Below are 27,872 nucleotides of genomic sequence, written 5' to 3' on the forward strand. Positions count from 1 at the left end.
AAAAAAATTTATTTTTATTTTTTTTTAACACCAAATTATTTAGGGGGGCTTAAGAATATTTTAGGGGGGCTTGAGCCCCCCTAAAATAGGCCTAGCAACGCCAATGGTCAGAACCCAACATTGATTAAACAATTTAAGAAAGAATGTTGTTTCAACGTTGTATTTGTGTTGTAGAATATTGGTTGGAAAATAGTGGTGCAATGGATCAACATTGTAAAGCTGCCGACTCATAAGTTCATACATGATGTCCCAACGAGGTGGAACTCCACTTATGATATGTTGGAGCAGCAGGCAGCTTTATACTCTGCATTGACCCACAAGACCCTGAAGACAAGTGTCAAAGATATCATCACCCTATCTGATGATGATGTGAGAGTGGCAGACGAGGTCCTCCAGGTGCTGCAACCCCTCAAACTGTTACATCTCTGCTGAGCACTGAAACTTCACCATCTGTGTCAATATCCTGCCACTGAAGTGTGGAAGACAGCACCATCACTCGAGATGTCAAGACTGCCATTAGAGAGGACCTGAATCCCAAATACACTTCACCCCCTACTCTGCAGGACTACCTTCACAGATCTACTGCCCTGGATCCCAGGTTCAAGTGCCTGTCTCACATGGACCCTGCCCTACGCCATAGGACATACAGTGACCTCACCACTGAGATTGTGAGCAGTTAGGGCACTGAACACTATGATGAGGTAAATGAAAATAATATCATACTTGCCAACCCTTACGGATTTTACGGGAGACTCCCGAAATTCAGCGCCTCTACCGAAAACCTCCCGGGACAAATTTTCTCCCGAAAATCTCCCGAAATTCAGGCGGACCTGAGTGACGTGTCGACAGCCTGTTTTCAAGTCCGCTTTCCCACAATATAAACAGCATGCCTGCCCAATCACGTTATAACTGTAGAATTATCGAGGGCGAGTTCTTAGTTTCTTATGTGGGTTTATTGTTAGGCAGTTTCATTAAAGTCCTCCCAGCAGTCACGTTTTCGTCTACCGTAAAGCAGTTCAGCAATGTTGTGACACTCTTAAACAGGACAATACTGCCATCTACTGTGCATGCATATGTGACAATAACATCTACGGCTTTTAGAGAGTGCACAACTGCGCACACAACAAGGAGACGAAGCAGAATGCATCATCAGAGAGGGTGTTCAGCATGGTTAGAAAAATAGTGACAGAGAATAGAACAAGGATGCACAATTCAACCCTTAACTCAACAATGAGTAGATGAGTGTTATGTGTGTGTATCTGTGTAAATAAATGAACACTGAAATTCAAGTATTTCTCTTTTTATACATATATATATATATATATATATATATATATATATATATATATATATATATATATATATATATATATATATATATATATATATATACATGAAAGTCAAGTATTTCTTATATATATATATATATATATATATATATATATATATATATATATATATATATATATATATATATATATATATATATGAAATACTTGACTTGGTGAATTCTAGCTGTAAATATACTCCTCCCCTCTTAACCACGCCCCCAACCACGATCCGTTGCACCCCTATTGGAAAATGACCAAAATTCAATGGTAAAATCAATGTCAGAACCCAACATTGATTAAACGTTTTAAAAAAGAATGTTGTTTCAACGTTGAATTTGTGTTGTAGAATTTTGGTTGGAAAATGACCAAATTTCAATGGTCAAATCAACGTCAGAACCCAACATTGATTAAACGTCGTCAAAAAATTATGTTGTTTCAACGATAGGTTTGAGTTATAGAATATTGGTTGGGAAAATAACCAAAATTCAATGGTCAAATCAACGTCAGAACGCAACATTGATTAAAGGGGAACATTATCACCAGACCTATGTAAGCCTCAATATATACCTTGATGTTGCAGAAAAAAGACCATATATTTTTTTAACCGATTTCCGAACTCTAAATGGGTGAATTTTGGCGAAATAAACGCCTTTCTAATATTCGCTCTCGGAGCGATGACGTCACAATGCAATGAAGCAATCCGCCATTTTCTCAAACACTGAGTCAAATCAGCTCTGTTTTTTTCCGTTTTTTCGACTGTTTTCCGTACCTTGGAGACATCATGCCTCGTCGGTGTGTTGTCGGAGGGTGTAACAACACGAACAGGGACAGATTCAAGTTGCACCAGTGGCCCAAAGATGCGAAAGTGGCAAGAAATTGGACGTTTGTTCAGCACACTTTACCGACGAAAGCTATGCTACGACAGAGATGGCAAGAATGTGTGGATATCCTGCGACACTCAAAGCAGATGCATTTCCAACGATAAAGTCAAAGAAATCTGCCGCCAGACCCCCATTGAATCTGCCGGAGTGTGTGAGCAATTCAGGGACAAAGGACCTCGCTAGCACGGCAAGCAATGGCGGCAGTTTGTTCCCGCAGGCGAGCGAGCTAAACCCCCTGGATGTCTTGGCTCACACCGTCCCGAAGATGATCAAGAGAAGAATATCGGCCCTAGCTTCCCTGGCCTGCTGACATGAGGGTATGTCTCCAGAATATATTAATTGATGAAAACTGGGCTGTCTGCACTCTCAAAGTGCATGTTGTTGCCAAATGTATTTCATATGCTGTAAACCTAATTTATAGTTGTTAGTTTCCTTTAATGCCAAACAAACACATACCAATCGTTGGTTAGAAGGCGATCGCCGAATTCGTCCTCGCTTTCTCCCGTGTCGCTGTTTTCATCGGTTTCGCTTGCATACGGTTCAAACCGATATGGCTCAATAGCTTCAGTTTCTTCTTCAATTTCGTTTTCGCTACCTGCCTCCACACTACAACCATCCGTTTCAATACATTCGTAATCTGTTGAATCGCTTAAGCCGCTGAAATCCGAGTCTGAATCCGAGCTAATGTCGCTATAGCTTGCTGTTCTTTCCGCCATGTTTGTTTGTGTTGGCTTCACTATGTGACGTGACAGGAAAATGGACGGGTGGTTAAAATCAGGCACTTTGAAGCTTTTTTTAGGGATATTGCGTGATGGGTAAAATTTTGAAAAAAACTTCGAAAAATATAATAAGCCCCTGGGAACTGATTTTTAATGGTTTTAACAATTCTGAAATTGCGATAATGTTCCCCTTTAAACGTTTTAAAAAAGATTGTTGTTTCAACGTTGTATTTGTGATGTAAAATGTTAGTTGGAAAATGACCAAATTTCAATGGTCAAATTATTGTCAGAACCCAACATTGATGAAACGTCATCAAACAGAATTTTGTTTCAACGTTGTATTCGTGTTGCAGAATATTGTGTCACGGCGCAAGCCGCTGCGCATTCCTCAATGAGCTCCACGGAGCGCGCCTCGGGACACGCCCACGGGCACTCATTTCCTGCTGCAGCCACCGGCTGCAATCAATCAGCAATCTACACACCTGTCGTTGATGAGCTTCCTGGGGTCCTTAAGCCAGTGCAGAGCTGCGTTACGGGCCAGAATGTAGCTACCTGTTCAGTACAGTAAGCCGACACGTCAGCTTTATGCGCACTCTTTTGCTCTCTGTGTTTTCTCCCCCGTCGTGTTTATCGTCTTGTGTCCTCCTTGTCGTTCCAACAGCACACCTTCGTTCCCGCGTCACGAGCACTGCGTCTCGTTTCCCCGTGTTCCCTCTGCTTCCCTGACTGCCTCATGGATCTCGACCGCCTCTCTCACTCAACACTCATGGTAACATTCAGCAGTTAATTCCCACACATAGTCACACACCATACACTCTTGGATTTAGTCACACTCCATTCCCTTGGTTATTAATATTATTATTTGTTATTTATATATATAGTGTATGCATATGTGGGGAGGCGGGGCTGGCAGACCGACAGTGAGGCGTGCCCTGCCGGATCCCGCTCCAAAATGGCGGCAAGGAAGCGTGGACGACGAGCGAGCGGCAAGGCGGGGCGCGCTGGGAGCGACGCGGCAATCACTACAAGGTGCGTGGAGCGCGCAGCTGTAGACAATGCAATCACCCTCTCGTACCGTATAAGAGGGCGACAGATGTGAACGTCGGAGAGGGAGGCGGAGTGAGGAGAAAGAGCCAAGAGGAAGCTGATGCTGAGCGAGAGCGAAGAGGAGCACGCGAACGACGGCGACGCACGCAGCTGGGGAAGCTGGAGCAGAGGAGCGAGGAGAGAGAGAGCGCAAGGGGACGACCACGTGCTGCTGGAAAGCAGGCGGAGGAGCGAGCAGGGAAACGGCAAGTGCTGAAAAGCAATTCGCAAAAGACTTTCCATATTGAAATAATAAAGAAAGTCTAAACCTGCTGTAACATGTCCTTCCTTGATGGTCCTGAGAACCCACCCGACAGCTGGAGACTGTCACAGCATATAAATTAATAGAGTTTAAACGACGTCCCTCCCTGTTATGTGTGCAGGAGGGAGTTGACGGCACAGACACAAGGGGGAAGTAAAACTCTATGATTTATTATATATATAAACAATATATATATATATATATATATATAAACAATAATTAAACAATAATATTAAACAAGGGAATGGCGTGTGTGAACTAGATCCAAAAGTGTGTGTGAGGCTTAGTGTGTGATTAGCTGTAGTGTGTTACCTAATGTTGAACGAGAAGGGACAAGGCAAGAAGACCCGTGATCTGAGAGACAGGCAGTGACAAAAATGACCAAATTTCAATGATCAAATCAACGTCAGAACCCGACATTGATCAAACGTTTTAAAAAAGAATGTTGTTTCAACGTTAGGTTAGAGTTGTAGAACATTCATTTGGAAAATCACCACATTTCAATGGTCAAATCAACGTCAGAATCCAACAATCATAAAACCTCGTCAAAAAGCATGTTGTTTCAACGTTAGGTTAGAGTTGTACAACATTGGTTTGGAAAATGACCACATTTCAATGGTCAAATCAACGTCAGAATCCAACAATCATAAAACCTTGTCAAAAAGCATGTTGTTTCAACGTTAGGTTAGAGTTGTACAACATTGGTTTGGAAAATGACCACATTTCAATGGTCAAATCAATGTCAGAATCCAACATTCATTAAACTTTGTCAAAAAGCATGTTGTTTCAACGTTAGGTTAGAGTTGTAGAACATTGGTTTGGAAAACGACCACATATCAATGGTCAAATCAACGTCAGAATCCAACATTCATTAAACCTTGTCAAAAAGAAAGTTGTTTCAACGTTAGGTTAGAGTTGTAGAACATCGGTTACGTAAATACGTCGACGCCGTTTTTGTGCTTCGACGCGTCACATATTTACGTCACACTACCGTCATGGCGGAGCGTAAAGCAGACGATGCGAGCGGTGCGAGCGAGGGGAAAAAAGCACGCCAAAAGTCGTCAAAAGTGTGGGAGTATTTCAATAAACGGCCTAAGAAGAAACGCTACTTTTACTCCGCTACTTTTATCTACATTCAGCTCGCTACTCGCTACTAATTTTTATCGATCTGTTAATGCACACTTTGTTTGTTTTGGTCTGTCAGACAGACCTTCAAAGTGCCTGCCTTACTGGTGACGTTTCACTCCGTTCCACCAATCAGATGCAGTCACTGGTGACGTTGGACCAATCAAACAGAGCCAGGCGGTCACATGACCTGACTTAAACAAGTTGAAAAATGTATTGGGGTGTTGCCATTTAGTGGTCAATTGTACGGAATGTGTACTGTATTGTGCAATCTACTAATAAAAGTTTCAATCAATCAATCAAAAGTGTGAAGGAAAAAAGACTACTTTTTATTTCAACCGTACATCCCGTCAAAAGCCTAAAGACTGACTGCACAGTTCCTGTCTTCACAATAAAAGTGCCGCTCTATCGCGCCACGCTTTCAAAATAAGAGTCTCCGAAAGCCAGCGCAAACAAGCTAGCAAGCTACGGAGTTTGCCGCCAATTTATTTCTTGTAAAGTGTATAAAAACGAATATGGAAGATTGACAAATAAAATACCAAAAACCAACCACTTTCATGTGGTATTAGACAGAAAGGAGGAACTTTTTTTCTCCTCCATTTGAAAACGTGGACGTTATAAGCAATACTGTCTGTTTACAATCAATGCAAGTCATCAGAATCATGTAATACACCAACTTATATTCTTGTCTTCATGAAAGAAAGGAATCCATATGTGTTAAACATGCATGTATATTCATTAAAACACCTATAACATGTAAACAAAAACGGCAAAATAAATAAATATAAATTATATACTGTATATATCAATGTATGTATATATATATGTGTATATATATATATGTGTGTGTGTGTATATATATATATATATATATATATATATATATATATATATATGTATATATATATATATATATGTGTGTATATATATATATATATATATATATATATATATATATATATATATATATATATATATATATATATATATATATATATATATGTGTGTATGTTACTCATCAGTTACTCAGTACTTGAGTAGTTTTTTCACAATATACTTTTTACTTTTACTCAAGTAAATATTTGGGTGACTACTCCTTACTTTTACTTGAGTAATAAATCTCTAAAGTAACAGTACTCTTACTTGAGTACAATTTCTGGCTACTCTACCCACCTCTGCTAATAATGTTGTTGTATGCACTACGGCTATAAACGAACATTTGAAAAGAAAACACCCGACAGCGTTCTTGCCATCACCATCAACTAGTCAATCGTCCGCGTGAGTATACGTTGTCATCATTACACAAAAACATGAATGTGTCATTTGTATCTGCGTTGTAAATTCATAAACTAAAACACTGTTTCGCTCTGAGAGGCGCGTTTGGCGTGCCTGTTCAGTGTTTACAAAGATGCGCTCCTCTTTAACGCTAACGGTGATTAGTTGTGTAAATACCTTTTACAACATTAACAGTTACATATACTATGTACAAACCAACAATTAACTTTCACTTTAATCATACTATCATTGTTGTGTTATTAAGCAAAATAAGCAATACTTTTACTTTTGTTGAAATGTTTACACTGTTACAGAATATTTCGTTTTGCACTTTTTTGTATTGGATGTTTATCTTTATTTTTGCACATTTTAGCAAATAAGCAATACTTTTACTTTTGAAATGTTTATACTATTGCAGAATATTAAGATTGCACTGGATGTTTACTTATATATTTGCACATTAAAAAGCAAATAAGCTACTTTTAATTTTGTTAAATGTTAAAAGTTTTAAATGTTTACATTGTTACAGAATATTTTGTCATGTTGTTGTCAATGTTGACTGAGTGGCCATACTTTTTTTTTTGTAAATAAAAGCCATGCCTTTTGAAAAAACTGGCCTACATTTATTTTTTCATCTTCATTTTAAATAAAAAAATAATCGGTAAAAGGAAAAATAATCTATAGATTAATCGAAAAAAATAATCTATAGATTAACCGATTAATCGAACAAATAATCTATAGATTAATCGATAGAAAAATAATTGTTAGCTGCAGCCTTACATTGGTTTGGAAAATGACCACATTTCAATGGTCAAATAAACGTCAGAATCCAACATTCATTAAACCTCGTCAAAAAGAATGTTGTTTCAACGTTAGGTTAGAGTTGTAGAACATTGGTTTGGAAAATGACCACATTTCAATGGTCAAATAAACGTCAGAATCCAACATTCATTAAACCTTGTCAAAAAGAATGTTGTTTCAACGTTAGGTTAGAATTGTAGAACATTGGTTTGGAAAATGACCACATTTCAATGGTCAAATCAACGTCAGAATCCAACATTCATTAAATTTCGTCCAAAAGCATGTTGTTTCAACGTTAGGTTAGAGTTGTAGAACATTGGTTTGGAAAATGACCACATTTCAATGGTCAAATCAACGTCAAAATCCAACATTCATTAAACTTCGTCAAAAAGTATGTTGTTTCAACGTTAGGTTAGACTTGTAGAACATTGGTTTGGAAAATGACCACATTTCAATGGTCAAATCAACGTCAAAATCCAACATTCATTAAATTTCGTCAAAAAGCATGTTGTTTTGAGGTGCTCAACGTCAGGACCTAATTCAACAAGCTCTCAATGTTGTTGTAATGTCTTGTATCTGCTGAGAAGGCTCCAATGTTAGGTGAAACGAGTCCTTACCGCGATCAGGCCGAAACCAATTGCCCGTTTTTAAATTACTGTAAGGGGCGACTGTATCTGATACCTTACAAATGTTGTTGATGTGCACAATGAATAGTTTGGGAGCCAATACTGACCCTTGTGGAACACCACAAGTAATGCATGAAAGCACACCATTTAATGGTTAATTGTTTTCAAATGCATTTTTTTAATCAATTAATATTTCCACTGCATATGTTTTGGGTATCTATGGAGGTTGTTAACATTTCTACTAACTCTACTAATGCCATAAACCCCGCCTATCCAAAGTGCGGCACGGGGGCCATTCGTGGCCCGAATATTGAGTGTTGCTCGGAAAAAAAGCCCCCAGTAAATATTTATGAAAAAAAGAGCAAAAATAAATAATGTAATGAGAAAAGAGTGGAACATTTGGTGCAAAATGTGAAAGTCTCAGTAGCTTGTATAAAGGACATTGTGATATTTTTTTATTTCGTAAAAAAAAATAAAATGCTACCAACAGACATAACATCGAAAGTTAGTGCCAGCTTTGAGTTATAAGTGACACATTGTATTATTATTAGTAGTTAGTAATTAATTAGTATTAGTAATTAATAGCATCAACATCCCAGCTTTTTCTCATTACATTACGTCTTTTTGCTCTTTTTTCTTACATTTTCACTGTTGTTTTTCTCAGACAATATGTTGCGGCCAAACAAAACTCGAGCTCTGGTCCACAAATGGCCCCCTGGCCACACTTTGGAGTCCTCTGCTATAACTAATTTTAGTACATTTTGTCATCTATAACACAAAGCTGATTGTAAGTTTTGTCTTTAAATATTTGTAATTTGTCTATATCAGGGGTGTCCGAACTTTCATAATAATAATGACAATTATTTGGGTATTAAGAGTATGTGAAAGTTCGACTCCTGTCTTGTTTACTTCCGCATTACTGTTTGTAATTAATCAGAAATATCAAGCAGCTAAAAGGCACCAAACATCTGGGTCTGGAAAGAGTGCTTTGCAGTGGCGTGCGGTGAGGTTGATGGCTGGTGAGTCACTGACTTCATCACAGTCAGATTTACAAACATATGAACCCTAAAGAGTATCTTATTCACCATTTGATTGGCAGCAGTTAACGGGTTATGTTTAAAAGCTCATACCAGCATTCTTCCCTGCTTGGCACTCAGCATCAAGGGTTGGAATTGGGGGTTAAATCACCAAAAATGATTCCCGGGCGCGGCGCCGCTGCTGCCCACTGCTCCCCTCACCTTCCAGTGGGTGAACAAGGGGATGGGTCAAATACAGACGACAACTTTCATTACACCTAGTGTGTGTGTGACAATCATTGGTACTTTAACTTAACTTTAACTTTACACATACAAACTGTAGCACACAAAAAAGAACATTTAATAAAAAAAACGTTACTATGGTCTTACCTTTACTTATAAATTAAGTCCATGCGCCGCAACTAAAGCCCTCACTTAAACTTTCCACGTGCAAGATTGAATCTATTTAAAAAAGTGTAACCGAGGGTTTATAAATGTCGCCTATACTGTATGAAACTACAAAATAACAAACACGGAGGCTCCAATTTACACGAGGACCACTTTATTTACCTTCTTTCAAAAACTTCCGCTCCACTCCGTGTCATCACTTCCGCTCTTAGCGCCTTCAAAATAAGAGCTCAAGGCATATACTGTATAACAGCGCATAACAGGAACATCACAAAGAGGAAAGCCCATGAAAATAGGTTACAAAAGTTATTTAATAAGAAGCCAAAAAGTGCAAAAACAATAATGTTTGTGTAGGAGGGGTTGTGAATTAGATACACCTGCAGTTTGCAGGTGTACCTAATGTTGTGTCCCTGCAGTCATTCACAACTCCTCCAAAACAAACATTATTGTTTTTGCACTTTTTGGCTTCTTATGAAATAACTTTTTTAAATAGATTCAATCTTGCACGTGGAAAGTTTAAGTGTGGGCTTTAGTTGATATAACAATTCTACGGCGGGGGTGCAGGAGGCGGGATTACTGGAGCCTCAGCCAGTGCGTCTTTTGCAGCCGTTTTATGATCGCTCAGCACAAGAAATACGTTACACACATACAGTTGTTGACAAAATACACTGTACATTATATACCTCAGCTAACTAAACTATGGAAATGTATAATATAATTCATATAGCAATACAGTCTCACTGCACAGCAGGCCAGCAGTTAGCCGAGTCTGGAATCCATGTTGAGGCACTGAGTGACGTGCCTCAACTGGCTGCTGTTCACCGCACCGTCTCTTCTCAGTATTTGAACGGCAAATGTGAAAATTCAGCAATTTTGAATAAAAATAATCTAAAACTGGTGAAGTTAAATGGAAAATAACTTTATAGTATAATCACTGGATACATATAGCAATTTAATTATTTTTTTTTCTTTTTACATTTTTTTCTTTCCATGATGGCAGGTGAGGCGGGGCCTCACCTGCCTCTAGTGACTGCACGTCACTGGTGCTTTGTATTTTCCCATCATGAATTGTCGTGTATTTAAATGGGTGTAATTTGGAATTATGAGTGGTGCGTGAACATGTTTTTTGTTATCCACAAAGTTTAGGAAGCAGGTTGTGTTTTGTGTTATGTATTTTTTTTTTTGGAGTTTATTCGCTCCATGAGTGGGAAAGGTTATTTGGATTGGGTCATATAAAAAGCTTTTTCGAAGCGCAATTCCTGGTCATTGACCTGATTTACTCACATTGCCCACAAGATGGCAGTAATAGATAATCAAAATTAAACTGGAGATACTTCGCAGGCCTGATTTCTTACTAAGCTGGTGACGTCTCGCGGGCCAATTTGAAGACACCGGCAGGCCGCCATGGCTTCTACACCCCTTGTCTATATCTAAAATCTGTCTGTTTTTTAAAATAAAAAAATAAACTTAATAAACATTATATAGATTCACTCGGTCACAGCAATAAGTACATTTGCAAGCTCTCTGATTGATACAGAGCTGCGTGAAAAAAAGTGTTGCGACGGTGCTTTTGCACGCTTGACATTCAAACGAGTAAGGTGTAACCGCAACAGGCATGGTACTTCTTGAACGCCGCTCGCTGCACGTGCTGCTCACCTTAGCTGCATAACGTGGGTAAGCGGAGGAAGGAAAGTGGAAGATCCCCCGCAGTCCTACTTCCTCCCCACATGAATACTGCGACCTCGCTCTTTCGAGAAGTCTGACCACAATCCTACCCACCGTTACCCAGAGGCCTTTGCAAGGGTTGCCAAAACAAGGAGCTAAGTTTTTATCCACTCGCAACTGACGTTTTCACAGCATGAACAAAACAACAAATGTATTTTCGTTTAATAAAATTATAGCCAAATATTTAATAAAGTAAAATTCAGGTAAAAAAATAAATACAAATAAATTGTTTAAAAACATTTTATTTCTGATATTTTTTTTTTATTGATTATGAATACACATAAGAATCGCAATAAATTTCAAAATCCATTTTTTATTTTTTTGCACCCCTACTATCGCGGCCTGCTTCATGTAGGGGAGGAGCCGAAAATGATCAATCAATCAATCAATCAATGTTTATTTATATAGCCCTAAATCACAAGTGTCTCAAAGGGCTGCACAAGCCACAACGACATCCGCGGTACAGAGCCCACATAAGGGCAAGGAAAAACTCACAACCCCAATGGGACGTAGATGTGAATGACTATGAGAAACCTTGGAGAGGACCACATATGTGGGTAACCCCCCCCCCTCAAGGGGAGACCGAATGCAATGGACGTTGAGTGGGTCTGACATAATATTGTGAAAGTGCAGTCCATAGTAGATCTAACATAATAGTGAGAGTCCAGTCCATAGTGGGGCCAGCAGGAGACCATCTCGAGCGGAGACGGGTCAGCAGCGCAGAGATGTCCCCAACCGATGCACAGGCGAGCGGTCCACCCCGGGTCCCGACTCTGGACAGCCAGCACTTCATCCATGGCCACCGGACCTGTGTCCCCCCCACTCCACAAGGGAGAGGGGGACAGAGGAGAAAAGAAAAGAAACGGCAGATCAACTGGTCTAAAAAGGGGGTCTATTTAATTAATTGATGACGTCACACATTACTTGCTAAGATACAGCTATTTGTAATTATACATTTGGCCAGCGGGTGGTTTCTTGAGCCGAAGCACACTTGGAGCTTTGAGAACTTCTCGAACCATTTGGCTCAAGTGGTTCAACGCCTCATGAGGCTTCATCTGACCATCATTATATGTGTCGTGCAGGCAGAATGTTGTTAAATACGCATACTTGCCAACCTTGAGACCTCCGACGTTCAGTGAATTCTAGCTATATATATATATATATATGTATATATATATATATATATATATATATATATATATATATATACATATATATATATATATATATACATATCCATCCATCCATCCATTTTCTACCGCTTATTCCCTTTGGGGTCGCGGGGGGCGCTGGAGCCTATCTCAGCTACAATCGGGCGGAAGGCGGGGTACACCCTGGACAAGTCGCCACCTCTATATATATATATATATATATATATATATATACGTATATATATATACATATATATACACTCATATAGGTATATATATATATATATATATATATATATATATATATATATATATATATATATATATATATACATATATATATATATATATATATATATATATATATATATATATATATGTATATATATATATATATATATATATATATATATATATATATATGTATATATATATATATATATATATATGTATATATATATATATATATATATATATATATATATATATATATATATATATATATATATATATATATATATATATATATATAAAAAATAAATACTTGAATTTCAGTGTTCATTTATTTGCACATATACACACACATAACACTCATCTACTCATTGTTGAGTTAAGGGTTGAATTGTCCATCCTTGTTCTGTTCTCTGTCACTATTTTTCGAACCAAGCTGAACACCCTCTCTGATGATGCATTGATGTGTGGCACGCACAAAAGTGCTTTCATCAAATGCACTAGATGGCAGTATTGTCCTGTTTAAGAGTGTCACAACATTGCTGTTTACGGCAGACAAACTGCTTTACGGTATACAAAAACGTGACTGCTGTTGTTGTTGTTGTCCTCCCAGCGCGGCAACAACTGCCGCGCTGGGAGGACGTTAAAAAAGAAACTAAAGAACTAAAGAAACTGCCTAACAATAAACCCACATAAGAAACCAAGAACTCGCCCTCCATCATTCTACAGTTATAACGTGATTGGGCAGGTATGCTGTTTATATTGTGGGTTAGCGGACTCAGGTCCTCATGGACCTGAGTCCGCCTGAATTTCGGGAGATTTTCGGGAGAACATTTGTCCCGGGGGGTTTTCGGGAGAGGCGCTGAATTTCGGGAGTCTCCCGGAAAATCCGGGAGGGTTGGCAAGTATGTAAATACGGGACCAGGCAAATAGAAAAAAACCAAGGTCTAGCAGCAACTGTAAATGCAACAGTACTCTACAGCATGAATAATGACCCTGAACTAAAGGAGGGAAGCAGGTGGAACTAAATAGAACTAATTAACAACGAGGAACACGTGTGCTGGCAGAACAAGGAACAGAAAGTAAAGGTGCTCAAAACACAGAGGCCAAACAGGAAACACTGCCAAAACAAGAGCACCTGGAAAGGAAGTCATTTCTAAACCCAGGAAAATAACGAACATAGTCCAAACTTGAAAATAACCTCTCCAAGGGGCACTTATCAAAGGGGAACTGCACCTTTTTTCGACTTTTGTCGACTATTTACTATCCTTATGTGAATTTTCTAAGTTGGATGTCAATTTACAAAATCCTCACAAAGGGTTGAAAAAAAGGGTTTTTTCATGTCTTTCTCATTATATGTGGATCTAGGTCACGACATGTAAATGGAGTATTGTTGGCGGTTTTTGGATGTTTTTTTAGAGGGTTTTATGGGCCCAATAGTGTACATTGTTAGCCACCTAGTAATAATAATAATAATAATGGATTAGATTTATATAGCGCTTTTCTAGACACTCAAAGTGCTTCACCTGATGGTGGAAAGCTACTTTCATAGCCACAGCTGCCCTGGGGTAGACTGACGGAAGCGTGGCTGCCAATTTGCACCTACTGTCCCTCCGACCACCACCTATCATTCATCATTCATCATTCATTCACCAGTGTGAGCGGCACCGGGGGAAAGAGTGAAGTGTCCTGCCCAAGGACACAACGGCAGCGATTTGGATGTCAAGAGGCGGGGAGCGAACCTGCAATCTTCAGGTTTCTGGCACGGCCGCCCCAAAGTACTTTCCATATTTTACGTGTGAGATGGCATAAAAAAAGAAAAACAAATGTTGAGGTGCGGGGGTAGCGGTTAGCGGGGGGTGTATATTGTAGCGTCCCGGAAAAGTGAAGTGAAGTGAATTACATTTATATAGCGCTTTTTCTCAAGTGAGTCAAAGTGCTTTACATTGTGAAAACCAATATCTAAGTTACATTTAAACCAGTGTGGGTGGCACTGGGTAAAGTGTCTTGCCCAAGGACACGACAGCAGTGACTAGGATGGCGGAAGCGGGGATCGAACCTGCAACCCTCAAGTTGCTGACACGGCCGCTCTACCAACCGAGCTATACCGCAAGAGTTAGTGTTGCAAGGGGTTCTGGGTATTTGTTCTGTTGTATTCATGTTGTGTTACGGTGCGGATGTTCTCCCAAAATGTGTTTGTCATCCTTGTTTGGTGTGGGTTCACAGTGTGGCGCATATTTGTAACAGTGTTAAAGTTGTTTATACGGCCACCCTCAGTGTGACCTGTATGTCTGTTGATCAAGTATGCTTTGCATTCACTTGTGAGTGTGTCAAAAGCTGTAGATATTATGTGACTGGGCCGGCACGCAGAGGCAGTGCCTTCAAGGTTTATTGGCGCTCTGTACTTCTTCCTACGTCAGTGTACACAGCGGCGTTTTAAAAAGTCATAAATTTTACTTTTTGAAACCGATACCGATAATTTCATATATTGCATTTTAAACCATTTATCGGCCGATAATATCCTTACTATTTACCCATTACAAAGCATGATAGGAAAATTCAAAACACTCTTCACACTTATCCATGATTGGCGCGCATATATATATATATATATATATATATATATATATATATATATATATATACATATATATATATATATATATATATATATATATATATATATATATATATTATATATATATATATATATATATATATATATATATATATATTATATATATATATATATATATATATATATATATATATATATATATATATATATATATATATATATATATATATATATATATATATATATATATATATATATATATATATACAGCAGTGACGTGCAGTCACTAGAGGCAGGTGAGGTGGGGCCTCACCTGCCATCATGGAAAGAAAAAAAATGTAAAAAGAAAAATTTGTTATTAAATTGTTATATGTATCCAGTGATTATACTATAAATTCCATTTAACTTCACCAGTTTTAGATTATTTTTATTTAAAATCGCTGAATTTTCACATTTGCCGTTCAAATACTGAGAAGAGACGGTGCGGTGAACAGCAGCCAGTTGAGGCATGTCACTCAATTGTGCCTCACCATGGATTGCGGACTCGGCTAACTGCTGACCTGCTGTGCAGTGAGACCGTATTGCTATATGAATTATATTATACATTTCCATAGTTTAGTTAGCTGAGGTATATAATGTACAGTGTATCTTGTCAACAATTGTATGTGTGTAACGTATTTCTTGTGCTGAGCCATCAGAAAACGGCTGCAAAAGACGCACTGCCTGAGGCTCGCAGTAACCCCGCCTCCTGCACCCCCGCCGTAGAATGCAACCTCTGGCGGGAGTGTTATATCAACTAAAGCCCACACTTAAACTTTCCACGTGCAAGATTGAATCTATTTAAAAAAGTTATTTCATAAGAAGCCAAAAAGTGCAAAAACAATAATGTTTGTGTTGGAGGAGTTGTGAATGACTGCAGGGCCACAACATTAGGTACACCTGCAGACTGCAGGTGTAGCTAATTCACAACTCCTCCAACATGAACATTATTGTTTTTGCACTTTTTGGCTTCTTATTAAATAACTTTTGTAACCTATTTTTATGGGCTTTCCTCTTTGTGATGTTAAGTTCCTGTTATGCGCTGTTATACAGTATATGCCTTGAGCTCTTATTTTGAAGGCGCTAAGAGCGGAAGTGATGCCACGTTGGAGTGGAGCAGGGGTTTTTGAAAGAATGTAAATAAAGTGGTCCTCGTGTAAACTGGAGCCTCCGTGTTTGTTATTTTGTAGTTTCATACAGTATAGGCGACATTTATAAACCCTCGGTTACACTTTTTTAAATAGATTCAATCTTGCACGTGGAAAGTTTAAGTGAGGGCTTTAGTTGATATAACACTCCCGTCAGGGGGTGCATTCTACGGCGGGGGTGCAATAATCCAGCACAACAGTGGCACATGGACTTCATTTATAAGTAAAGGTAAGACCATAATAATGTTTTTTTTTATTAAATGTGCTTTTTTGTGTGCTACAGTTTGTATGTGTAAAGTTAAAGTTAAGTTAAAGTACCAATGATTGTCACACACACACTAGGTGTAATCCCTAAACATAGTCTCCAATATGGGTGTGTACCCAAAAAACAAGTGGACTGGAGTGTGTGCGTGTGTGTGTGTGTGTGTGTGTGTGTGTGTATGCTTACTTAATGGGGACATTGCTCTGTTTACACAGTCACCTTTAGGGCACCTCTGACGGTATGGGGACAAAAAAACAAGTCCCCTAAAGAGAAACCTTTTTAAATGATAGATTCTGAAGATACCTAAGTGCAGGATTTGCTTTAACATTTAAGTGGTGAAACTTCCTATAAGAAGACAGCTGTAGTGCTGTATTCTGAGGATCATGTCATATTTAATTTGAACTTTTTTTTTTTTTAAATGGTCCTCAGTAGTCATGTATAAGTTTGTGTGAATTATGCAAAATTATTGAAATTTGGTCCCCGTGAACCATATTAACTCTTTTTCCCCAGGGTCCCCAGTAAGAATGATCAGCACATTACTTCATCAATCCAGAGATTTAAAGACGTGTATGAGCTAACTGGGCAGTGGACATTTTACCACTTTTTTTTTTTTTGCCTCCACAACCTGTAGAAAGGGTGGTGCCCACAAGTCATGATCAAAAACTTGGTCTCCATTCCAAATGATAACCAGTATGTGTGTGTGTGTGTGTGCGAGTGTGTGTGTGTGTGTGTGTGTGTGTGTGTGCATGTCTCACTGTGGTGTGTGAAGTTTTCGGGGCAGGGCCAGCATCCACCACCACCTGGCAGGAAAAACAGGAATAGGCCCTGTCGCCTCGTGGTTGCACAATCGAGCTAAGGATTCTCACTTGGCTGCAAAAGAAAGATATCTGGAACTGGTCTTTGCTCTGTAACCTGAAACCACCAAGACGAGTCCCACAACATGTCGGTCCAACTAAATCAACAAGAGAGTCTTTGTCTTGTTTCCACCTGGTCTTCAAAGTGCCAACTTAGTCCAGTTTATAGTTGCTCCCTCTTGGCTACTGTAACTACTTTCTTTCTCCATGATTTAATACGAGAAGCGATATGCAATACAGATTTAATCTTGTTAGAGGAATATGTTCCCACCTTTGGACAGAGTGAACTAGGGCATAACATGAATGCATCACATGTTTTCTGTCTTTACAAATTAGCACACACTCTACCTCATTTAGGTTCCGGAAGAAAAGGTACCAGGAACAAGACGAAGTGAGAAGAATGTGTGTGCGCTCGCCTTGTTAACTTTCAGTTTCGATCCCTGTCAAGGCAAAAGCATGAATGGAAGGCAACCATTTTAAAGATTGCTCACAGCACTTTGTACTTAATCTTGTTTTGTAGAATAAATTGTTCAACTTCAATTCTAGTCATTTCTCATCATTTTAGAACTAAAGGATCCAGGTGGACTCTTCCAACCTAAAGGCATGGTACTAAAAATATAACTTCACCCTATTTAAATAAAGTTAAAGTTAAAGTACCAATGATTGTCACACACACACTAGGTGTGGTGAAATTTGTCCTCTGCATTTGACCCATCCCCTTGTTCACTCCCTGGGAGGTGAGGGGAGCAGTGGGCAGCAGCGGTGGCTGCGCCCGGGAACAATTTTTGGTGATTTAACCAACCCCCAATTCCAACCCTTGATGCTGAGTGCCAAGCAGGAAGGTAATGGGTCCCATGTTTATAGTTTTTGGTATGGATAGACCGTATTTTCCGGACTATAAAGTATTCACTCCTTTTTTGAAGGAAAACACATTTTTCCATATATTAGCTGCACCGGACTATAAGGCGCAGGTTCATAAGTTGTGAAATTAGTTATTTACCCAGAAATATTCTATAAATGTTTATTTACATACCTTAATTGTTTCCAAATGGTGTCTGTAACACAGCAGAAAGACGGTTGGTCAAACAAAACAGAAGTCATCGTCATGGACCCACTCTCCAATCAGCTAAACAGACTAATTTACTGAGGCATTTGTGAAACTGAAACAATGCAAAAAGAATGCCATTGTAAGTTAATCATACTAACATAGACACTCCTAAACGTGTTAGCATATTAGCTAACGCGAACAATGGTAGCTTGATTACATTACAATAGCACGTACGAGCGATCCCTGAGGTACCGCCCCCGATGTCCCGCGTGGACATCGGGGGCGGTACCTCTGGATTGGCAGACCGGGGTGGTGGTTCCTCTCTTTAAGAAGGGGAACCGGAGGGTGTGTTCCAACTATCGTGGGATCACACTCCTCAGCCTTCCCGGTAAGGTCTATTCAGGTGTACTGGAGAGGAGGCTACGCCGGATAGTCGAATCTCGGATTCAGGAGGAACAGTGTGGTTTTCGTCCTGGTCGTGGAACTGTGGACCAGCTCTATACTCTCGGCAGGGTCCTTGAGGGTGCATGGGAGTTTGCCCAACCAGTCCACATGTGCTTTGTGGACTTGGAGAAGGCATTCGACCGTGTACCCCGGGAAGTCCTGTGGGGAGTGCTCAGAGAGTATGGGGTAACGGACTGTCTGATTGTGGCAGTTCGCTCCCTGTATAATCAGTGCCAGAGCTTGGTCCGCATTGCCGGCAGTAAGTCGAACACGTTTCCAGTAAGGGTTGGACTCCGCCAAGGCTGCCCTTTGTCACCGATTCTGTTCATAACCTTTATGGACAGAATTTCTAGACGCAGTCAGGGCGTTGAGGGGATCTGGTTTGGTGGCTGCAGGATTAGGTCTCTGCTATTTGCAGATGATGTGGTCCTGATGGCTTCCTCTGGCCAAGATCTTCAGCTCTCGCTGGATCGGTTCGCAGCCGAGTGTGAAGCGACTGGGATGGGAATCAGCACCTCCAAGTCCGAGTCCATGGTTCTCTCCCGGAAAAGGGTGGAGTGCCATCTCCGGGTTGGGGAGGAGATCTTGCCCCAAGTGGAGGAGTTCAAGTACCTCGGAGTCTTGTTCACGAGTGGGGGAAGAGTGGATCGTGAGATCGACAGGCGGATCGGTGCGGCATCTTCAGTAATGCGGACGCTGTATCGATCCGTTGTGGTGAAGAAGGAGCTGAGCCGGAAGGCAAAGCTCTCGATTTACCGGTCGATCTACGTTCCCATCCTCACCTATGGTCATGAGCTTTGGGTCATGACCGAAAGGACAAGATCACGAGTACAAGCGGCCGAAATGAGTTTCCTCCGCCGAGTGGCGGGGCTCTCCCTTAGAGATAGGGTGAGAAGCTCTGTCATTCGGGGGGAGCTCAAAGTAAAGCCGCTGCTCCTCCACATCGAGAGGAGCCAGATGAGGTGGTTCGGGCATCTGGTCAGGATGCCACCCGAACGCCTCCCTAGGAAGGTGTTTCGGGCACGTCCGACCGGTAGGAGGGCCACGGGGAAGACCCAGGACACGCTGGGAAGACTATCTCTCCCGGCTGGCCTGGGAACGCCTCGGGATCCCCCGGGAGGAGCTGGACGAAGTGGCTGGGGAGAGGGAAGTCTGGGCTTCCCTGCTTAAGCTGCTGCCCCCGCGACCCGACCTCGGATAAGCGGAAGAAGATGGATGGATGGATGGATAGCACGTACGAATATGCATGGAAACACACATGGGACGGTTTAGTAAGTAAGAATTGTTTTAGTTATATTGTAAAACTTACAAACATTGCTTGGAGCGATGAATGAAGAATCCATACGAGCAGAAACGCTATGGACAACTTAGAAGACAGAAAATAACTTGTACTTCCGGTTTAGAGCTTTAAACAACAGGAAACTTAACAGTAGACATTCACCTAGCAGCACATACACCGAGCAAATTCATCCAAAAGATGGCGCCATAGCACAAACCACAATACACTATTCCAGTGTCTTTGCTTGTGTTTCATGAGAACTATTTAATCCATAAATTAGCTGCACTGTTTTATAAGCCGCAGGGTTTAAAGTGCAGGAGAAAAGTAGCGATTTAGAGTCTGGAATTTACGGTATGTTTTTAAACAGTGTAACAACAGTGTGACCTTCCAAAAAAAAGTTATGGTCCAAAACTTTCCCCAAAGTTTCAGTTATCTTTGTTGCTTTGCATAAAATGTTCTTTACAAAGTAGAGTCGTACTTCAAGTTACCAGCACTATGCGTTCCACGGCTGATCTCGTAACTCAAAACACTCAAAGCAGCCTCGCCAAGTGAAATTAATTTTAACCCATTTAATACGTGCCTGGCCCTCCCACAACACCACACTTTTATCTTGTAACATGCCTTTTAAAAGGAAAAACTGTACAATTATTGTTTAAAAAACATAACAATAGCATGTGCTCCAAAGAAGTACAATCTTTTTAAAAAAAATACCGTTTTAGTATAGTTGCCTTGGAGAGCAGACTGTTGTATGAGTCTCCTAGGGCCTGCTTCTGCGTCATCAAACAAAAGGAACTAAGAATTTGTTGTTTTTGTTGCACACCGTTGTCATTGAGTGACAGACCGAAGAGGTCAGAGTTGACAACAGGTGATACGTGTGTCTATGTTTTAAAAGGGAATCCTGTCAGTTCAAAGGTAACTGCAATTTTTTGGAAAGTTTGTACATCATTCACAATCTTTATGTAAGACAACAACACATATGTTTGTATTTTTTTATGCGTTCTAACTCCTCGTTCTATTCCGCCTATAAAGCGCTCTAAAAAGAATCCATCATCGTAATAACATGTAAAAATTACGTATTTTGATCATTTTCAGCATATTATTTTCACTACCGTTCAGTTTTCCTTCAACAACAACAACAACACTACTAACCATGGCAGACTTGATGAGAGACAACAAAGACTACTTTAGGACAAATGATGATCCAGAAACTTCTATTTTTGAGGATGATCTACAAGTTTTAGAAGCTGTGTGCTAAACAGATGAAGCTTTAGTGAAACACTGAGCATCGAGTAGCAGTATTGCTAAGTGCTAAACAAGATAAAAACATAATAAAACAATCACTTACAGTACAATGTCTGCTCTCACTGGGATAAAGACTGATGGTATGTTTATATCTTCCCTTTAACATCAACAATTCATCATAATCCTCAAAAAGGGTTACAAAAATTGTTTTTTACGTGTGTTTCTCACCATCTCCGGGCCTAAGTTGGATGTTAGAATTCACTTTCACCAACTCAGAGGCAATGCAGCAGCTCAATGTCAATATAGCAGCATAAACTAGTTAGCTCTCTGTGGTCATGGTGCCACTAAAAGTAGTTCCCCTGTGTTAGCACTTATAATAACAATATTGCTAATATTCAGGACATGACATGTAAATGGTGTATTATTGGCGCTTTTTGGTGCTTTTTGGATGTTTTTTAGAGGGCTTTTAGTGTTCTTGTCTTACATAAGGATTGTGAATGATGGGCAAAATTTTTAAAAAGTGCAGTTGCCCTTCAATGAAGAGGAGGATAAAAATATTGTTGCCTGGAATAAAGTTTGTATGTCTAGACTTTACACCTCTCACTTCTACTAACTACTTTGATTGGTGTGTGTGAACGTGTGTGTGTGTGTGTGCGTGTGTTCGTGCATGTGTGTTTGTGTGTGTGTGTGTGTGAGTGTGTGTGTGTGTGTGTGTGTGTGTGTGGCGAGGCGGTGAAAGTGCTGTGACCTTTTAGATACAAGAGAACAAACTCAAGAGCAACAGGAGAAAAGTTTTTTTTCAGCCAAAATGTATATTTTTATTCAAAGAGTGAACTGTTGTTAACTATTCATAATCAAGAGCAATATGTGAACCAACATATTATATATATATATATATATATATATATATATATATATATATATATATATATATATATATATATATATATATATATATATATATTTATTTATTTTTTTTTAAATTTTTTTATTTTTATTTTTTATACAGTTTTTGGAACGTGAAAATATAATAATAATAATAATTATCAAATTGAATATTTCATTAATAAACTGGAATATGTGATGTATGTGTTTATATAAAAATAGAGCACTCTAGTTGATTAAATGGATCAATAGCTATATGTATAGTACATAAAAATATATTTCCAATATTTTAGATTACAGTCACATGTTACTCATTACTATCATACTTCTATGAGTTAGTTGGACATACTCAACCTTATATATCTTACTATGGACACTACATTATAGTCTAAGGACACCTGAATTAAAAATACTGATTTATTAGAAATATTTAAATGGTAAATAGATGTCCTGGGCTTAATTATTAGAGTTTTTATTTCAAAAATGTATCTTTTCAACGTTCAATTTGATGGAACATTTTGTGTACACATAATCACGTATAATTGAGATTATTTATGTGCATTTATTGTAATTATACTAGAATGTAACAAAATATAATGATATATTTCAGTGTTGATTTTTTTTTCTCTTGCCAAAGAAACTGATGAATTCGTCAGAAACAGTTTGGTAGTTTAAATATTTTTATTACAACAATATGTCGGACTTCTTTTTTTTTTTTTTTTACTGAACACGCAAGACAGTAAAATATATTTATATATAAATACACCCTGTCTTTAAAAAATAGACATATTCTGCACCGCAGGGTTCCGCCATTTCATGTTGTTTTTTGTTCAAATCTGCAAAGAAGAATTCACCACTCAACACAGTTTTCAACGAAATATAAGACAAGAAAGAAGCTTCATTCTGTTTGATCAATAAATCCATGAAAAATACCTGAGCGCCCTCACATCAAACATTCTTTAGGATTTTGAGCACCCATTCAGTGCCAAAATGTACACCAAAAAATAACAATACAATTAAATACCACAAACCTGAACCCTGTTGACTCGTTTGGAGTATTTAATACACAGAGTTTGCACGGCAGGTTGTATTTTTGCCTCATTCCTGTGAGAATCCTGCGTGTGTCCGACGCGTTAGGGGTGGGACTATCCAGGACTAGCTGCAGTGTGCTCAAACAACCACCAGGTAGCATCTGTGAGCAGATAATACTGTATCATCCCTTTCTTTTTCGGACTTATCAGGCTTCATCAGGCCAGTAGCGCATTCTTCACTCACGGTTTAAGTGAGGGATGAGGCAAAAACTAACCCAGACCCGCTGTGTATGTTTCAAACATACATTTAAGAGAATATAAAATGTCAAAAACCGGTAACGTCGTCAAGTTTCAAGTAAGTTCTTCACTTCCCTTTGTGTTTGTTCTTGTAAGCAAGCTGTAGTTGTGCCCTTGTTACATGTAGAACAGCATATTTCACGTAAACAAAGATTTATGATTGCTTAGCACCGGAGAAGAAAAAGAAGAAAACAAAATATATTAAGCTGCCTTTTCATCACATAAATTGTAAAGACAAGTTGAGGTTCATTAAGTTGCCTCTGATGACATAAAAGTGTCATTCACAACAAAACTCTTTTCGTCTTAGCCGACATACGTAAAATCTTCATTTCCATGCAGAATTGTGTTTTCAGTTTTCCCAACAAAGTTTGACTGTCGAATGTCGCCTTGTTGCAAATGCTTAAATAAAGTGCGAGGTCAACGACACAAAACTTCTCCTTGCGGGCTGCATCTTAGCCATACTTGCCAACCTTGAGACCTCCGATTTCGGGAGGTGGGGGGTGGGGGGTGGGGGGCGTGGTCGGGGGTGGGACGGGGGCGTGGTTGAAGGCGGGGGCGTGGTTAAGAGGGGAGAAGTATATTGACAGCTAGAATTCACCAAGTCAAGTATTTCATACATATATATATATATATATATATATATATATATATATATATATATATATATATATATATATATATATATATATATATCTACATCCTGAAAATATGCAAACAAAACTGTTTAGATAATTGATACTTCAAACTTGCATAAATAAATCTTAAGGAATATAACAAAACTTGGCTTCTGAGAGCTTCAAAATGTAATGAATAAAATGCTAAAGTTGTTGATAAACAAGCAATTATTTTAATAATTAAATATGCTCATTTTAAATGAATTATTATGATCATTTAAAATTAATTATTTCCAATATGTTTATTTTAATGTATAATTCTATGGCTGGATGTAATAAGGAGTCAGAAAAAATACAAATAAAAATACGATTAATTTTGATGTTTTTAGCAAAATATAGTAAAAATGTATTTAGTTTTTTTTTAAATGAATAAATATATTTATTTGTAGGTAAGATAAACATAATAATACAATGTATCTCTAGTCTGGATGATTTAAATGGCCCCATTTCACCCTGTTTTCCTCCCGTCATAAAAAAAAAAGTCTGTCCTCACTCAGGTCCGCATTGAGCTGGAGGGGGCGTGGCCTCCAGCTACGGCTGAATTTCGGGAGATTTTCGGGAGAATATTTGTCCCGGGAGGTTTTCGGGAGAGGCGCTGAATTTCGGGAGTCTCCCGGAAAATTCGGGAGGGTTGGCAAGTATGATCTTAGCCTCGGAAGTAGAAGTCCTCTAACAGCCCAAAGACAACGGACATAAGGCCGTCACTAGAAGCTGCGACTTGTACCTCAGTTTGGTCCTTGTGACAATATTCCGAGACGGACCTTCACACCAGTCGCGTTTGCAATAGGAATCGTGACACGACAAAATGTATCAGTCTAATTCCAGTAAGGCCAAGTCCACACCACCATAGATATTTTTAAAAAACGCATTAAAAAAACCTTGGTTTTAGAAAATCTCCATTAACACGAAAACCTCTGTTCTCATAACAATGAAAAATCAGAAGCCTGAAAAAACGATCTCTATTTGCGTTCTTTTCGGTTTTCCAATGTTTACATCGCGCCAAATAAGCCTCTGTGTACGGACCATGTCTTGGCGCTTCATTCATTCGTTTTGTGTGCCGCTAAAGCTTTACAGGGGCTGCCGTTTTGATGACATCACTTCCTGCGATCGTGGATGTGTCAATTTTGAAGAATGTCCTGTTTACATCTCGTACTCAGCGGCGCGGCCATTTCGAAGAGCTTTGAGGCTAGCGGCACTTCTGACAAGTTTATTTCCACAAATATCGTACCTTACGCCGACCTGAGGCGTGTCAGCATGTCTTAGAGATCACTTTGTGTGATCGGAAACGCTTTAAATGTATCCAAACTCTCACAGTCCTGCTGGATCGCTTCCGATTGATTGACAACCACTGAGCGAGCATTTTAGCTAGTTAGCCAATGGCTTGCGGCACCTTGACTTTGAGGATTTTATCAGAGCATTTCCCTAGCAAGTCTTTAATTGTGATGAGACCGAAAAAGACGCCACAGTGGACATTTATTACAGCGAAGGAAAAAACACCGCAGGGAAACAAGCTGATGAAGGATCGCCTTACACAGCTAGCTTGTGCTAACGCTGGCGGCGACTACGTGAAGTCACTGCTCGTTTACCACTCCAAAACTACCAGAGTGTTCAACAATGCCACAAATATTCCCAGACGCAAGGTAACATGATCTTCCTTTTGTTGTTTTTTGCTTTTTTATCGCACCAACGAGATTTGTGTGTTTGTGTGCATGTTGACTTTAAGGCTTGGTGGGGTGTTGAGCCATTAACCCCTTGTTATGTTTTATATATATATATATATATATATATATATATATATATATATATATATATATATATATATATATATATATATATATATATATATATATGTAGATATATATATATATATATATACAGTGTTGGGTTAGTTACTGAAAACCAGTAACTAGTTACAGTTACTAGTTACTTTATTTCAAAAGTAACTCAGTTACTAACTCAGTTACTTAAACCAAAAAGTAATGCGTTACTGTGAAAAGTAACTATTTAGTTACTTATATATATATATTTTTTAATTTTTTTAAGGCCCCATTTAATGCCCTTTTAGCCTTCATTTTAGTACTGTTATTGCACTGGAGAATAATACAATCTGTTGTTCAACTTGACATGCATTTGCATCATTGAACTCTGCTAAGCAATGTGCTCTACATACAACACACAAAGACAAAGATATGTTTTAAAGGGCCAATTTGTTTCAGACCAGAACAAATTGACAAAACTATTTTAAATAGCTGCAACTTAACATACATAAGTAACAAACAGCATAATAACAACATAGCTGTAAAACAAGAAAGGCACACACTACATACATAAAGCCTAACCAGGCGTTTTCTCAAGGAATTCTGAAATAAAATCATGTCTGAAGCCCAGAACACTCTACACATTTCCCCACTTAGTTTAGAGAAAAGGAAATATTAGCCTGGCCCACTAGTATCCCTCTTTAGGTTTGTGAACTTTATAGTCTAAACATTTAGAGTGATGTGATAATCAAACACTCTAAAAGTTTAAAATGAAAGAGTATATAAGAGAATTGACAGAGTGTGTGTACCTTCACGTGTGCAGTGCCTCGTTAAAATCCAGCCGCTGTTGGAGGTGGAGGTGAGTGTGTCTCTTTACTAGCTTCGTCGAAGCATGTTGTTTTTGTCGCTGTTTCAGCATATTTGAAACTTACATTCAGCTAAAATGTTCTTTTCTTTGTGGTCGATAAAAGAAACGTACTGAAAATATCTCCATTTTAAGAAACTCGGCTTCGGGGTTCGCCATGACGTCTTGATAGTAGACACAGACACGCCCCCTCCCCCACACACACACTCACACACACACACGTACACACAGACAGTGCGCGGCGCGCCTCTTTTTCGTCGCCTCTTCAGCAGCGACACTCAGATCTTCTCAGTTTCTAGCCGATACTACATAAAAAATAACGCAAAATAACGCAGTAACGCATCATGTAGTAACGGTAACGGAGTTACTGAATATAAAAAATAACGCGTTAGATTACTAGTTACCGCCGATAGTAACGGCGTTACAGTAACGCATTACTTTGTAACGCGTTAGTCCCAACACTGTATATATATATATATATATATATATATATATGTATATATATATATATATATATATATATATATATGTATATGTATATATATATATATATATATATATATATATAATATTTATATATGTATACATATTATATATATACATACATATACATATATACATACGTATATATATATATATATATATATATAGAGAGAGAGAGAGAGAGAGAGAGAGAGACAGAGAGAGAGAGAGTGTATATATACGTCTTCAAACTGTGTACTTTTATTTACTAAAATAGGGACTTTTGTTTACATTGATTTTTATGGGGAACTCAAATGTTTATATATACATATATATATATATATATATATATATATATATATATATATAT

General features: G+C 38.7%; 1 protein-coding gene across 6 annotated transcripts in view; it reads right to left on the reverse strand.

Moving 5' to 3' along the window:
* Nucleotides 1–22,635: 22,635 nt before the first annotated feature.
* The window catches only part of ikzf2 (IKAROS family zinc finger 2), a 120,123-nt gene continuing 114,886 nt past the window's right edge, over nucleotides 22,636–27,872 (reverse strand). For all 6 annotated transcript variants that reach the window (XM_061971717.2, XM_061971718.1, XM_061971715.1 and 3 more), the window contains one exon: nucleotides 22,636–23,252. In XM_061971717.2, coding sequence (XP_061827701.1) covers nucleotides 23,167–23,252 — 86 coding nt within the window. In that variant the 3' untranslated portion in view covers nucleotides 22,636–23,166. The remainder of the gene's footprint in view (nucleotides 23,253–27,872) is intronic.

This window comes from Nerophis lumbriciformis, linkage group LG13 (genome assembly GCF_033978685.3).
Source record: "Nerophis lumbriciformis linkage group LG13, RoL_Nlum_v2.1, whole genome shotgun sequence".
NCBI lineage: Eukaryota > Metazoa > Chordata > Actinopteri > Syngnathiformes > Syngnathidae > Nerophis > Nerophis lumbriciformis.